The sequence below is a fragment of the Panthera pardus genome, unplaced genomic scaffold (assembly GCF_024362965.1).
Source record: "Panthera pardus isolate Hobbes unplaced genomic scaffold, ASM2436296v1 HiC_scaffold_1, whole genome shotgun sequence".
NCBI classification, from domain to species: domain Eukaryota; kingdom Metazoa; phylum Chordata; class Mammalia; order Carnivora; family Felidae; genus Panthera; species Panthera pardus.
In genome coordinates this window covers 81059535-81074830 of record NW_026526654.1, presented here as the reverse complement: position 1 = coordinate 81074830, position 15296 = coordinate 81059535, and the positions used below count along the sequence as shown (strand labels likewise).

General features: G+C 45.7%; 1 protein-coding gene and 1 long non-coding RNA gene across 2 annotated transcripts in view; one reads left to right on the top strand and one right to left on the bottom strand.

Annotated features, from left to right (window-relative positions):
- Window positions 1–4959: 4959 nt before the first annotated feature.
- On the bottom strand, window positions 4960–6203 carry LOC109266090 (uncharacterized). Its single transcript, XR_008421349.1, has 2 exons — window positions 5545–6203; window positions 4960–5167 (listed from the first exon to the last, which is right to left on the bottom strand). It is a non-coding gene; the product is annotated as an uncharacterized LOC109266090 (long non-coding RNA).
- A 348-nt stretch (window positions 6204–6551) lies between these two features.
- TEX26 (testis expressed 26) overlaps window positions 6552–15296 on the top strand; it is a 31430-nt gene continuing 22685 nt past the window's right edge. The window contains exons 1-2 of the mRNA XM_053903558.1: window positions 6552–6680; window positions 12129–12210. Of these exons, the coding sequence (XP_053759533.1) occupies window positions 6620–6680; window positions 12129–12210 (143 nt within the window). The 5' untranslated portion in view covers window positions 6552–6619. The remainder of the gene's footprint in view (window positions 6681–12128; window positions 12211–15296) is intronic.

The following is a 15296-nucleotide window of genomic DNA, read 5'->3' as shown; positions in this document are numbered from 1 at the left end:
AAACAATATGATAACCGATCTTCCAGAAAAGAAAAAAATGTTCCTTAATAACAGAAGAGGCTAAACATTTGTTATTCAACTCAGTACAAGATGAAGAGTGTTCACAGTAAAATGTCAGTGCAAACAAACCTTAGGCAGATATCAAATATTAAATGTTTCCCGAAGGAAATAGAAACTCTAATTCACAAAAATTGACAAAGATTTTTTTTTTTTTAAGTAGCTGAATTGAGAAAAACCATCAGTAATCACTCCAGGAATGGACTAGAAATCTGGAAGGTTTCTTTTATAATTAAAAACAATGTTTTCATTGAATTAAAAGCGGTTTTTATTGGATGCATTCACTCAGTCCTTATTCACTCACCAAAGTTTCATGAACTGCTTCTAAGGGGATATACACTGTGCTAATGTATTTATTAGCAAGTGTCGCAACGAAGTAATGTCGGGCAGCCTTTAAATTGGTGAAAAGTGTATTGGAACAGATCTTTCTGGGCAAAAGAGGCTTCACTCTGGGTATAAGTGCAGCCTTATTCAGATATTTTAACAGTTTAAGATCGATCCTAGTCTATAGGACAACAACGATCTAAGCAATTCATTCATTCAGTCATCCATTCATTCAGTTCATGCATGCAACACATATGATCGAGTGCCTACTCTGCGGTGCACTGAGGTGGGTGCTGGTATATAAAGTTCAGCCCTTGCTTTCAAGGAGCGTCCAGTCTTATAAAAGAAGACAGGTGTGTGGGGCGCTTGGGTGGCTCAGTGGATTAAACGTCTGACTTCGGCTCAGGTCATGATCTCACAGTTCACGGGTTAGAGCCCCTCATCAGGCTCTGTGCTGACAGCTCAGAGCCTGCAGCCTGCTTCGGATTCTGTGTCTCCCTCTCTCTGCCCCTCCCTCCCTCCCTCCCTCCCTCACTCTCTCTCTCTCTCAAAAATAAAATTAAAAAAACAAAATTTTTTTAAAAAAAGACAGGTGTGCAAACTAAGAAGAATAACAAAATGAGTGCTATGAGAGACGTTCAAAAAAAAGGGAATGTCTAAAACACTTAGAATCCAGTTTCCGGAGTGAAACTAATGACATAAAACTGTAGAATCTAGTTTTAAAATAAATATGTGAGGACTGATTTATCCAAGTGATTGATTTGTTGAAGCTCTCAGAACAAGAGTCACCGTGGAGGCTATTAATTTATTCCAACAAGAATGCAAATCCAGACATTATCTACAGAAGGAGGGAGGTTTTTTTTCTCATTACCTCATGGTTATAGTTGATTTTTGGCTAAAGGATAATATTGCCCAATTTGATTGCCTACCTTAATTATCAGCTCAAATGTGAATGTCTTTTTACTGTTTCAAATCCCAATCTATCTTCAAAGAGCCAAGTTATGCCCCTGTTTAAGAAATTCAAAAGAATATTGCATCTAGTTCTGAAGGGAGTTTCTAAAGAATTTCAAAAATGCTTTAAGCAATGGCAGTGTCATTAGAATGAATTATGACTTTGAAGAAGAGAACATTCATTTGGACGGGTAAATGCTGGTATAACAGATTTAAAAGGAGTGTTCATACTTGATATTCACTACTTGAATACACTTGAAAGGACTGACGGTGTGGAGCATTAGTAATTACCCAATGACTGGCCTGGCCCACTTAACCTCTGAAGAGTTCAGAGGAGAGGAAAACACAAGAATCAGGGACAGCAGAGCTGGCCCAGGAGGGAGGTGACGTCCGTACTGGATTGACAAGGTTTTGATAGAATCAACAGTCTGAACTTGCTGCTCTGGCTCTATGTGAATAAAATGTCAATACGTTTGTTGAGTGGCACATTAGAAGCAGAGTTTAGAATCTGCTCCATTAGGTTGGACTGTCTTAATAAAATCGAGAACATTATAGAATTTTCTTTTCTGGATCTTCCAATCAAGTGATAGCAATCATTCTCGACTGCTTAACAACACCCCCTCTGAGTGACAGATATGAATTAAGTAGACTTCAGAAAGATCTCGGTCAGTGAGGCCTAATTTTATGTGTCAGTTTGGCTGGGCCATGGTGTCCAGATACTTGGTCTGAACATTATTCTGGATATTTCTAGTTAAGTATTTTCGATGAGACTAACATTGAAATCGGTGGACTTTAAGTAAAGCAGAATGCCCTCTACAATGTCAGTGGGGCTCTCCCATCAGTGGAAGTCCTGAGTGGAACAAAAGACTGACCTCCCTTGAGCAAGAGAGGGGTCTGCACAGGTGGCCTTCGAACTTGAATGGCAACATGGGCTCTGCCCTGGGCCACCCACCTGCCAGCTTCCTTTGCAGATTTTGGACTTGTTAGGCTGCACAGCTCTGTGAGCCAATTCCTTAAAATAAATCTCTTTCTCTATCCACACACGCACACACACACACATTCTATTGGTTTTTTTATTTTGAGAACCTGAATCATATAGACTCCATCACAGGCATTGAGAAAATGTTTTATGAGTTAATCGATAAGCTAAAACAAAGGAGCAAAAGCAATATTCTTTTTTTTAAAAGTTTACTTATTTATTTTGAGAGAGGGAGAGAGCACAAGTGAAGGAGGGGTAGAGAGAGAGAGAGAGGGAGAGAGAGAATCCCAAGTAGGCTGTCAGTGCAGAGCCCAACTCGGGGCTCAAACTCATGAACCATGAGATCATGACCTGAGCTGAAATCAAGGGCCAAACATTTAACCCACTGAGCTACTCAGCCACTTTAGTCTCTTTCTTTCTTTCTTTCTTTCTTTCTTTCTTTCTTTCTTTCTTTAACATGAAGACCCTTGACTAAAAGCATTGCATACTACATAACGGAAAGACTTTTGCCCAAATATATCAACCCGGGGGAGGAACTTCACTCAGTGTATCCATATCCAAAGTACTTGGGTAACACTGGAGAGCATCTGTGACCTCTCCTGGGCTTTTGGAAGCAGCCCCCTGTCGAATCTTTTACACATCCTTTGTTGGCTTGCTCTTTGAATTCTCCCATCAACTATTTCCCATCGTCTTTCTTGTTCAGGAGACACCGCTGTGACCGCTGTCACGTTTCCTGGAGCAGAGCTTCTCAAACTTGAATGTGCCTGGGAATCTCTTGGAGGTCTTGTCAAGCTGTGGACTCATTCAGGAGGTCTACGTGTTTTAATTTCTTTTTTTTTTTAAGTTTATGTATTTATCTTAGAGAGAGAGAGAGAAGCTCATGTGCACTGGACACGCTGATGATTGTAGGGGGTGGGGGAGCGAGGGGCAAGGGGAGAGGGCGAGAATCCCAAGCAGGCTCCAAACTATGAGCATGGAGCCCAACTCGGGGCTCTGTCTCACAGACCCATGAGATCATGACCTGAGCTGAAACCAAGAGTCGGAAGGAAGCTTAACCAACTGAGCCACCCCGGCGCCCTGGTCTGCATTTCTAACAAGCTCCTGGTGATGCAGAGTCTGCTGGGTTTAGGACTCGGCTCTAGCTCTGCCAATCTCAAACTTTATGAATCATCCGGGGGTCTTGTTAGAAAAGCAGAATCTCAGGCCCCGCCCGACTGACTTACTCAGAATCCGTGTCCTCGCAAGATGCCCAGCAGTAGGTGGGCACGCTCAGTCCGAGGAGGGGCATAGACATCTTCTCCAGGTCTGAGCCCCATGCGCTCTCTCCACAGCGGCAAGTGCCATCTCTCTCCCTGCTTCTTACCCACGGCCCGTGAACTTGGTTACTCATCTCTCGTTGGAACATTAACTGTCCACCTGACACACTCCCTCTCCTCCAGCTGGAGACTTCCTTCTCCTTCACAGCCCAAAGCTGGGTGTTCTATACTTGCTGTCCCCTCCCTCTGCCACCCACCCGTTTCTCCACTGCTTTAACAGCAGGTTCCTCTGTGTGTGTGTGTGTGTGTGTGTGTGTGTGTGCGCTCGTGCGTGCACAGAAAGAAATTCATTATAATAATTTGAATTGGAAACAACCGTGTAACATTTAACCCATTCAATATAACTACTGTCTATTGTTTTAGATCAATTTGAAACTCTGTAAAAGGCATATTAGTAACCTGGATGTCTTAATTTCTGAATGATGAACTTATTCTGGTAGGTGATATGGATAATCTTCCCTCTTCTTCAGGATTTATGTAAACTTCTGACCTGATCTCTTCACCCTTCTGCTTTAACTTAACTCCAGTGAATCCTTCTCATGTTTCGGGGGGTGGGAGGGGGGATGCCCAAGCACAGCCCTTGCCTTCTTTCTTTTTCTTTTTTTAAATTTTTAAAAAATGTTTATTTTTGAGAGACAGAACAAAAGCGGGGGAGAGGCAGAGAGAGAGGGAGACACAGAATCCCAAGCAGGTTCCAGGCTCCCAGCACTGATCCTGATGCCAGGCTTGAACTCACAAACCGTCAGACGTTTAACCGACTGAGCCACCCAGGCACTCCCGAAGCCCTTGCTTTCAAGGGGCATCCAGTTTTATAAAAGAAGACAGGTGTGCAAGCTAAGAAGAACAATAAATTCATGACGGAAAACTGTAAAAGGCCTGCAGGGCCTTGTGCTCTGGTGTCTCTTAGCTCTCCCTTCACTCTTTACTGTGTGACAATCCCACGCTGTCCCCTGCCTCCTGGGCCCCTTCTCCCCCTTGTGACAGCTCTCCCTCTCCCGTCTCCTGTCTCCCATTGAGCTGAGAACCCAGCTCAGGCATTTCCTGTTCTAGGACAAGCTCCCTAAGCTCCCATGGTATCCAGGGCCCCTTAATGTCACCCTCCAGCTCATTTTCAGTGCACAGTCCGTGTTTGTGAAGGGAAAGAGGCCAAGGAAAAAAGAATCAACTTAATCACTGAAAGGGGTTACCTCAAGCAACCCGAATTCAAGGGCAGGAATACTGCTATACTGCTCGCGATAAAATGGACTTGTACCAAAAATCCATTCTGAAGCAGAAATGCAAGACCAAAAAAGAAGGACGCTCAGAATAGCAGTGAGACAAAACAGCAGTACCTTAGGTTTACATGGCTTTATAACTTATAAATTATTGTTGGAGTTACTAATCTTTACATCCCGGTGAGGTAGGTACTGCTATACTCCATTTTACAGATAAACTGGGGCTCAGAGAAGAATCTGCTCGATCCCAAAGCCCCCCAGGTAGAAAGTGCAAAGATTTCTTCCAGCTCTTGATTCGGTGCGTAGGCCACAATTTCACAGCTTGCCTAAGATGAGACAAATGTAAGATATTAATACAAATTCACTTTCAAAATTCTATAGACTCCCTGCTCTGTTTAAAAAAGTATACTTTTCTTAAATTATGCTATGCTAATTAACTCTGCCATTTTCAGACAGTAATCTGTTATTGGGTGTTATTTTCTTCATTTAGATGCCACTACTAAATCCCAATTTAGACTCATTCCTTTTAATAACATCGACAGAACTCTATACCTTCTATGTGTTCCCACCGCCATTCATTGATGTAAAATTTGAAAGTGTAAAATGCATTAGGAATGTAAAACGGATAGGAATCCTCTCAGAAAATTCTACTTGGGATCTTGATTTTTAAGCAATACCTCGCATATGCACTTGGGATGCTTACTTTGATGCTTTTTCTGTGTCCTTTGATAATTTCCCTTTTTGTAGATATCACCGCCAACAGAGGTCTGACTTTTGAATAACCCCTTTGCAGAGAAGGGATTGTTGTAGATTGCCTTCTAAATATGTTGCCAACAGTCTCCAATGTGCACTTCCTGTCTTTTCTTTGCAGCCAGGTGGCTAATAGCTGTGTCCTAGCCTGGAGGCATTCACTTTCACTAAGCCCCTACTATGTGTCAAACTACCAAGGTGGTTGCCAAGAATATGAGGATAAAAATCCCTCCACATTCTGGGAAAACTCTGGGGTGAGAGACACTGTTTTGTCTTGTGGGGATAGAAGGACAATTAAATTGACAATCACAAAGTGCAAAGGTTTGTGCCAGGAACCCCAGTGAGGAGAAAGGTGTCAGCTCACATCCTTCCCCACTCTTGTTTCCTACCTAATGCAAAGATCTGAGAATTTTGCCCACAGTCACTTAAGTTGAAAGTTATGTGTGGATGAAAATTTGCAATTGGGGCGCCTGGGTGGCTCAGTTGGTTGAGCAGCAGACTTGGGCACAGGTCGTGATCTCCCAGTTCATGAGTTCAAGCCCCGTGTCGGGCGGGCTCTGGGCTGAAGCTCAGAGCCTGGAGCCTGCTTCGGATTCTGTGTCTCCCTCTCTCTCTGCCCCTCCCCCGCTCATGCTCTGTCTCTGTCTCTCTCTCAAAAATAAATAAGTTAACAAAAAATTAAAAACTTTAAAAAAGAAAATTTGCAGTTGAAAATCTTCAGCTTACTCCTCTTTTTTGCTCCTCTCCCCAAATAAGACCATGCTCAGGAAAGCTCATTGCAAGAACTATACAAATACACAAAAGTCAGTAGCCATATTACTGGAAACACATCTCCTTGCTTTCCCCACCCGTCCCCTGGCCCTCCTGATTAAGAGCCCAGCCTCCCTCCAGCACCTGTCGGCCCCCAGCTGAGCTGCAGGAAGTGACCCATGTCTCCATGGCGACGCGTCACAATGCAGCCGCGCTCCACCCACAGCACCCAGTCCAGCTGGAGCAGAGGGCATCGTGGTGGCCTCTTTCCAGCAAGAATGGCACCGCCTGGGCTGGAGGCTGCGTGCCCCTTTCAAGGAGGCCACCAGATTCAGCCAAGTAAGGCTGCGGACCCTGCCGGCAGGGGAGCGGGGGGCGAGGCTTTTCCCTGGGAATGGGGTACACCGAGCAAAGGCTGCTTTGGTCTCCAGGGGTGTTTGCCTCCCTCTTACGGGTGGGACTTACTTCATGGAGAGTCTGGGAGTCAGAGAGAATGAGATGTTCATGATCTTGCCCTTTTACAGCCCTTGGTCCTGTTTCTGCCAAACCTCTCCCTAAACCTCTCAGGTGCTTTCAAACACGCCCCCCCCCCCAAGTGCCTAGGAGGGGAGAGCAAAAAGGAAGGAATAGTGCCTTTCCAGGATCCCAAAGTCAAAGACAAAGAAGGAACGGAGGTCGGATGCTCTGAAGACAGCAGACCCAGCGGAGACCTGACCCCCCGTGCAGGATCTGGGGAAGTGCACAGAACGCGGGGAGGTGCCCGAAGGCAGGGAAAGGACCCCGCAAGTAGATGTGCAGAGGCACCTTACCCCTACGTGGTCGTAGCCAGGCTGGCACCTAGGCGTTTAGCTGCCACTTCTCCGCGACCTTTGCTGATTTTTCTTTCAAAGCGATTCTGCATTGAACTCGGGTAGAGCTTTTAATGCTAATTGTGCAAATGCAGCAGGTTTACAAAGTCCGCCCCTGGGTCAGTGGAGGGAGAGTGATTCCCAGGTACTCAGCCGCATCCTGGCCTTTTTCACGGCAATAACACCCCTACCCCACCGCAGCCGCCTCGCTGGGTAATTACGGTTCCACAGTGGCTACAGAGCAGTGGGAACTGTTCAATGGCGCATTCCCTGGAATCCTAGACCCACCAGAATGAATGAAATGCGTATTTTCATTCCATTCCATTCATCCCTTTGTAAATTAAGGACAGAAAATGAAAATACTTAACCTGTAAAAAACATATTGAAAACATTCTGTTTCTATATGATGACAAGGCAAAAAAAAAAAAAAAAAAAGAGAGAGAGAGAGAGACAGGAACCTCATTCCTTTTGAATCCCTCTTTCTAGTCACTCCTCTTGGTTTCTTTCGCTGTCTCCCCTCCCCCTTCCAGTCTGGGGAATGTGGGAATCTTCCAAGATTCTCTCCTCCTTGGTTCACATCCTCTGTCGTGGCCGTGTCCTGCCAAGGGCTTCAAGTCTACGGAAATGCCCCACCGGCTTTCTAATCTTACCTCTCACTCCAGTGTTTCCCCTAATTTCCAAACCAAAGTATGCAACTGTCTACCGGATAGTTCATTTGGGTGTCACAGAAGGGCCTTGATCTAACACGTAGAAAATGACACTCCTTGTCCACTCGACTTTGCAGGCTCGGTTAGGAGGGTGCCAGCTGCCCACGGTACATGGGAGGGCGGCTTGGCTGACACCTCAGTTTGATCACCGGGGCTCATTGATTCTGCCCCCCAAGTTCCCCTTCCTGTGGGTGAGTTTCATTCTTCACGCCCAGTCTTGGGGCTCTAACAGGCACTCTGTGCCACTCGATCTTCCACTGCTAAAAGTGTCACGCTCCAAAAGGTGGGGGACTGATGTGTCACACTGCCTGGCTTTGGTCCAAAAATAAGATGAGAGGTTGACAATGACTGCCACGGACTACTTGCTGTTGAACTATTACTCTACGTGGGCTTGTAAGTGCTGCATCACTTTGAGGGACTGCCATAAATAACCAGGAACTGGTGGCTTGAAACCAAGGAGATTTATTCTGGAGGCCCGAAGCCCCAAATCAAGGGCTGTGCTGCACCGGTAGCTCTGGGGCAGAAGCCTTCCTTGCTTCTTGTGTTTTCTGGAAGCTGTTGGCATTCTCGACTCGTGGCCTCATCACCGCGGCGTGCGCCTCCACGGTCACATCCCCGCCTCTTCCGGGTCGAGTCTCCCTCTGCCTCCCATAAGGATGATGAAATTGCACTCGGGGCCCACTGATAATCCAGCACGATCTCCTCATCCCAAGATCCTTAACTGCACCTGCAAAGGCCCTTTACCCTTATGTGGTACCACTCGCGGGTTCTGGGGGTTAGGACGTGGACCTATCTTTTGGGTCTCTGTTCAGCCTACGTTAAATGCTTGAATTTACCCTCCCCTTTAATCCTCCCGACAACTAGGAAAACGTTGAATCACCAGGTACTGTTCATACTTGCCCACCCAGCAGGCTATGGTATGGATGAAACAAGATTCCACCCGTGGAAACACTTTGTAAAGCGTAACAGTATACGCACATGTTCGTTACTGTTTTATGCTATTTTCAAAACCTCCTAATACATTTTCGTAATTGTGAATACCTCCAGGGGTGGTGAGTTCAAGGGGGCAACAAGGCAAACAAGGCCTCGCTGGCCTGGCGTTGACCATTTCTTCCCCTGCTTCACTCACATCGGGCCACTTGAGACTTTTCATACCTCGCGCTGCTTTCTCTGAAGAATGCTTCCCTCCACGTCCTCCTGTAATCGCTGTCAAACTCCTGCTTTAAGTCCCGGCTCAGATGCCACCTGTTCTATGAAGTCCCTCCCGGATCCACCCTCGATGCCCCTTCTCTCATCCAACCAGAAAGAACTGCGCCTTCCTGGGGGCCCATGGCACACAGCACAGCACCCCACTTAAAGTGCTCGTTGGCTATTTTCTCTTTCTTCTCCTCACCTGTGAGCTCCCCAAGGCCAGGACAGGGTCTCTATGGCCTCGGGCCTGTGGTCTCTATGGTCCATGGGAGGGGCTCAAGCCTTGCCTGTAGGATGAACAGAAAATGAGAGAGGTAGAAAGAGGAAGACAGAATCATGGGACGGGTGGACACAGAGTTAGAGGGAAAGACACTGGGATACTTAGCGAGAATAAACGTAAAAGAAAGCAGTGGCACATGGCTTGCAAAGACGTTTTTAGAATATTCGGATTATAGATTTTTAAGTTACTGCTGCTGTTAACGAAGAGGGTTAATTCTAATAGCATTTTATTTGCAGGAGCTTTGTCAATGGAAATAAAAAGCGTAGACGCAGACCTGACCTAGAGACTTTTAGTAAGAAAAACCGTTAGACAAAAAGAAGAAAGATGTCCTGGAAATTGAGTGCACATCTCGTCATGTTGGTCATCCAGGCGGATTAGCATTAGGGAGTGGGGGGTCCGCTCGGTCTCAGGTCCTAGAGGCAGCCAGGCATGGCCTCTCCTGCACCCGATGCCTTCCAGAATAGGATCTTGGCAACAGAAGGCGGCCAGCACCCAGCCTGTCCTCAGAAGGAGGAAAGGCCTCAGGCAGCGGCAGCCAGAGGTGTTCCTGGCTTGCCCATGTGATCAGTTGGGAGATGTTACCCCGGCGCTGTGTTGCCAGGGTGTTTGAGGTATATTTGGGCTTAACAGGAAATTGGTCTGGCCTGGGTCAGTGTTGTTTGCTTTAGGAAAAAGAGGGGGAAATGGTGCGTGGGCTCTGTGCAGAGAGGATCCTTCCTGAGCCCTGCAAACGTCACACTCCGAGGTTCAAATCAGGTTCCATGGAGGTTTCTTTTAAGAGCCACACTGCCTCCCAATTTCTTCCCACTTACTTGTCCATACTTGGAACTCTCTGAACAAAGAACATTTAATGCCGCAGTTGGAACAAAATGCTTCGAAGCATGAAGTGACTCCCACTAACGAGCCGGTGTCAGAGCATGACGTCATTTCTCGGAGGCGCGTGGGCTCGGGGCGCGCACGCCCGCAGCGTGTGTGTAAACGGAGGCACAGAGCGTAGCCTGCGGGGCTCTGGCTTTTGTGAGACCCGGGGGAGCGGGCGGAGGGGAGTCTCAACCCGTGGGAGGGCAGTGGGGAAACAGTCACGGAGGAGCGGGTCCAGCTGCCTGGCTCCCCCAAAGGGCCTGTTAAATGAGAAACAAGACCTGCCTGGGAGATGGGAGAGGAAACAGAAGTATAGAGGCAGCACGAATGAAATGTTCCGTCAGGGCCCTACAGGCCAGGCGGGGCATATAGATTGTAAAGCTATTTGGAAACTGCAGACGTATTTGAGAAAAGTATAGCGATTGTTTTCACGATACAGGAGTGGGAAGATACACAGGCAGTTAGGTGGCTACAGGGTTCCTGCGGTGAGGCCCTAGACCCCGGACAGCGGGTTATTCAAATAGTAAAGGGGACCCTTTGGACCCAGGTTCTAGTGAGATGTAACCAGGTTAATTGCCTAGATAGGAAGAATGAGAAAATGTCGGAGTTAAATTTAAAATCTGTATTCCCAAGAAAGGGACTTTCTTGGTGCTTTGTGGACAGTGGGAGGCTGGGGCAGTCAAAGCCTGTTGTTGCTAGCAGGTGCCTGATGGTTAATTCTCTATCCTCAGTCGTCTGGACCCAGCCTGGCAGCAGTTGCCATGGGCGATCCCTCCCCCACCACCTAGTGGAAAGCCCTCCTTCCTGTGGCCCCTGATGTCCTCTGCCCTCGCTGACTGCTTTTCTCAGTCTTCCCCAACCTCTTGACATTGGCGTGCCCCAGGCTTTATTTAGCCTTTGGGCTGGTCTCCTCCAGCTATGCTCCCTCTCTTGTTGAATCCACCTGCTTGTGCAGATTGAAATATCACGCATGCTGCAGAATCCTGCACAGTCGCGGCAGAGAACGCATCAGAGCTGCCCCAGATGACACTGTTCAGTGACAGAAGAAAAGGACACTTTGTGTATTATGAGCCCAGTTTGGTAAAACAAGATGGCGGAAACTAAAACCCAATATGTCAACGTCCTTATATATGCATATATAAATCTCTGTATCATCGTATCAGCAGATGCAAAAGCGTGGAAAGAAACCAGCACAATTGTTAACATGGTCTGGGAGGAGGCCTGAGGAGGAGGAGGGAGCACGGGGAAGGTGCCCAGAATAAAACCGGAGGTGAGCCCCTTTGTGCAAAATCATTTCATGTGCATATAGGTTTATCTAATAGGGTTCATGAGAAGTTGGTCACTAAAGTCACAGTGGGCATCTTAAGGGGATAGAACTTCAATCGAACTTTCTGTTTTATATTTTTACGCATTGCTTAAATTCTTCACAATAGCATGTAGGAATCCTCAGGAAAAACAATGGACCTACTTTTATATAGGGAGGAACTCAGATAATTCAATTGAGCCTCCCCTCTTTCCTGAAAGAGGCCACAAGTTGGCATTTATTCCTTTAGACTTTAATTTTTTTTAACATTTACTTATTTTTGAGACAGGGAGAGACAGCATGAAAGGGGGAGGGTCAGAGAGAGAGGGAGACACAGAATCTGAAGCAGGCTCCAGGCTCTGAGCTGTCAGCACAGAGCCCGACGCGGGGCTCGAACTCACGGACCGTGAGATCATGACCTGAGCCGAAGTCGGCCGCTTGACCGACTGAGCCACCCAGGCGCCCCTATTCCTTTAGACTTTAAATTACTATCCCCAATTTTTTTCTCCTGAAAAATTATTTTAATTATGAAGACGACACATGATGGAAGTATTCTGGTTTGCCACATTTCAAACCGTTTTGTCATCCTTTTGCCAGGCGAGGCCACCTGGGATTCCTACGCGACCACAATGAGGACTGCATTCACACCCAAGACGGGAGCGGTGCCTGCTTTAATTCGGTAGATCCCGATTTGTGTCAGGTCGATGGACTCACCTTCGTCTGTTCACCTGTGTTCTATTATTCGGAGTCCCAAACCAACAGAAAGCAGTCATCAGAGAAGGTTTAGAAAAGTGCACTCGGGTAGAACCTGTTGCGTGCACAGTGCTCCTCCAAGCACCAGACAGGCTTTCCCCCCTTCGGACCCTATCCAGACCTCCTACAGGAAAACTAAGGAAAGAAACACATGGATCCTTCATAAAGTCACTGCGGGTCAGGACAATAGAGCCAGTATGTAGGTTAACAGAATTGTGCTACTCAAAAACATGGAGCAGGCATTGAATTCATTACCTGGTATGTAGTAGGCAGACAATGACGATTCAGTAACTGGATGAATGAAGAATTGTTAGCACTTGATCATCAACACTCATCTTGGAAGCTGGAGGGCCATGACCCACTCACCCTTACCTTCACTCCTCCACTCACTGCTTCCTAAGTGGCCTCTCAGCGTCTCCCATTTCCACCTGAAATGTGCGGGGTGGGAATTTCTGTCCGTCAGCTGCCTCTTTAAACTCATTGGCGGGTGAGTGGGATCGGGAAAGCCTCGTTACTGTTCATTGCATCACGGGTGGATGGGAAACCAGCATGGAGACGCTTCACCGGCCTGTGTTTACTCTGTGAATTGTTTCCAATAAAGAGGATCCTGGCACCTTAAAAGTTCAAGCTGCTGAGAAGTCAAATGGATCGTGGGCAAGACCACGGCTGAGGAGTCGGGCAGAAATGGGCTCTGACCTCTGCTCTTTGCTCTACCCCTTCTTATCTCTGCTACCTTCGGCAGGTGACAAGCTGTGGCTCAGTTTTATGGTTGGCAAAGTAGGAATAATGATTCCTGCCTCAGGTGGTGGTTCTGATGACAGAAGAAAACACTAGTACAGTGACCAGCATGGAGAAGTAACTCAAAATTTTTCATTAATTCCCGCCCCCCAGGGTAATCTCTGATAGACTTTCACAAACTACAGGGCTGTAAGACTCCTCAGTGGCTATCCCACTGAGTTACATTATGTCCCCTAACTGGGAGATTTATCATCTGACGGTAATGATCATGCCAGCTTCCCAGACAGTAACAGTTGTCTGAAGAAGAAACATTTGGGATAAGAGCCAAAAAACAAATGGGTACTAATGGAGTCTAGGTCAGTGGTCTTCAAATTCGCATATTTTTAAAGTTCACAGGAAAGTTTTCATCGTAAATTAAAATAATTGCAGAAGATAAAATGTATAGCCCATCCTAGATATTGACACTTTAAGATAAAACTATTAAGTCATTAAAAAATATAGCCAATGGGTAATCTAAACACCTTAGCAAATTGATACTTTCTATGATCTTTTTAAAAAATACACCAGACAGTAGACAATTTATTTCATTCCTTTTGCTTCTCGAACTTTTATTCCTCGCCACTTCCTCCGTAGAATTTTACCCTGCTATCATATATTTTGTGTTTGAAAGCAATTTATTGATCGCCCCATTATACTTCTTTGAAACTATTTTAGTATATTAATTGAAATTAATTTTTAAACATATTATGTGACCCTAAGTACTGAGTTATAACAATTATTTTTAGTACACGATTGCTCAAAGCAATAAATACTTTACCGATGTGAATAGTCACTAAACACAAGAAGGAAATTTTTTGGAATTGTATCTTAACGAGATAAATGTGACTGTTCTGTTTGCAATTAGTTTATGTATCCTGTTTGAAGTGTTACTATTTTGGGAGTGAGACTGCATTCAGCGTCCATTTTTTTTCTGCTCTTGCTGTTTATTTTTCAATTTATAGATGCTAATGTTAACCAGTCTTGTTCACGTGAATAAGTAGCCGTGAATGAAAGGAGTTGGGTGTGGCACTGCCATTCAAGACTTTGAACTCTCTCTGAGTTAAGTGCCAGAAATGACAAGGTGATTTTTGTTAACGATTGAGCAGCTGACAACCTGGCTGGGAACTCCTTGGATTTTATTGAAAGCAAATAATTAGATGATATGTCTTCCAGTTATTGAGTTTTTCCCCATCTCATTTTCCAAGTATCCTGAAAGTCTGTGTCTTAACAAATGGCTATTAAATCACATCAGTTACTCTTTCACATGGAAGGAACTTGTTTAATATTTTTTCCAGTTCTATTGAGGAATAATTAACACACATCACTGTATAAATTGAACCCGTGCGGCACACCACGGGTGATGGCTTGGCTTCCATACATTGTGAAATGATCGCCACAATAGATTCAGCTAACACCCATCTTCTCCTATAGATACAAATCAAACATCCACTATGCATTTAATGAAGGAGAAAGTTCTATATGCTGAAAATTAATTGGTCTGGCCAGCCAGCCTATATTTCCGTGTATCGTTAAATATTTTACAATGTAGAATGAGATGAGGACTGGCTGGACTGGATTAAATATTTCATCGTATGTTTGGCTTAAAAAAAACCAAGACTTGAGTACCTTATTGAATGATGGAAATCTGAAGGAAAACGTGACAACATTTTTATGTGCCAGCGTTACCCAGTGAATCCTTAAAAATTTGGTAGTCTCAGAAAAGATTCCAGTTGTGTTTAAAAGAATCAAGCATCACCACCCTGTCCTGCTTCCCCTGCTCAGAGATGCTTTTCTTTCTAGCTAATGACATGTCTTCGGGATTTTTTTTTGAAAACCTGAAAAAAAAATGTTTAAATAGGTGGGGAGAAGAACCATTCAAAGCATTCTATATTCTCTGCTCTCTCCTCAGAGGCTTCTCCCCAAAGAGGGACGAACGTTTTGTAATTATTAGGAAATGAGAAGCTAGACACTGCTCTTGGCCAAAGCAGGGCACAATGTACCTAAAACCAGAACACCCTCTCCCAGAGCATTTGCCCTCGTTAGAGCACCCCCAACCTCCACCCCTTCAGAAATCCTCGTGAGCCCAAGGTAAGGGCATGGAACTTGGATTACAAGATGGCTTCCTTGGAACCACACCCCTCTCACTGTTGGAGGCTTAGACCCAGAGGCGTACTGCACCTTCCTAAGATCCTGCCATGACCTAGGGGAGAGAGAAAGGTGTGGGACAGAAGCACT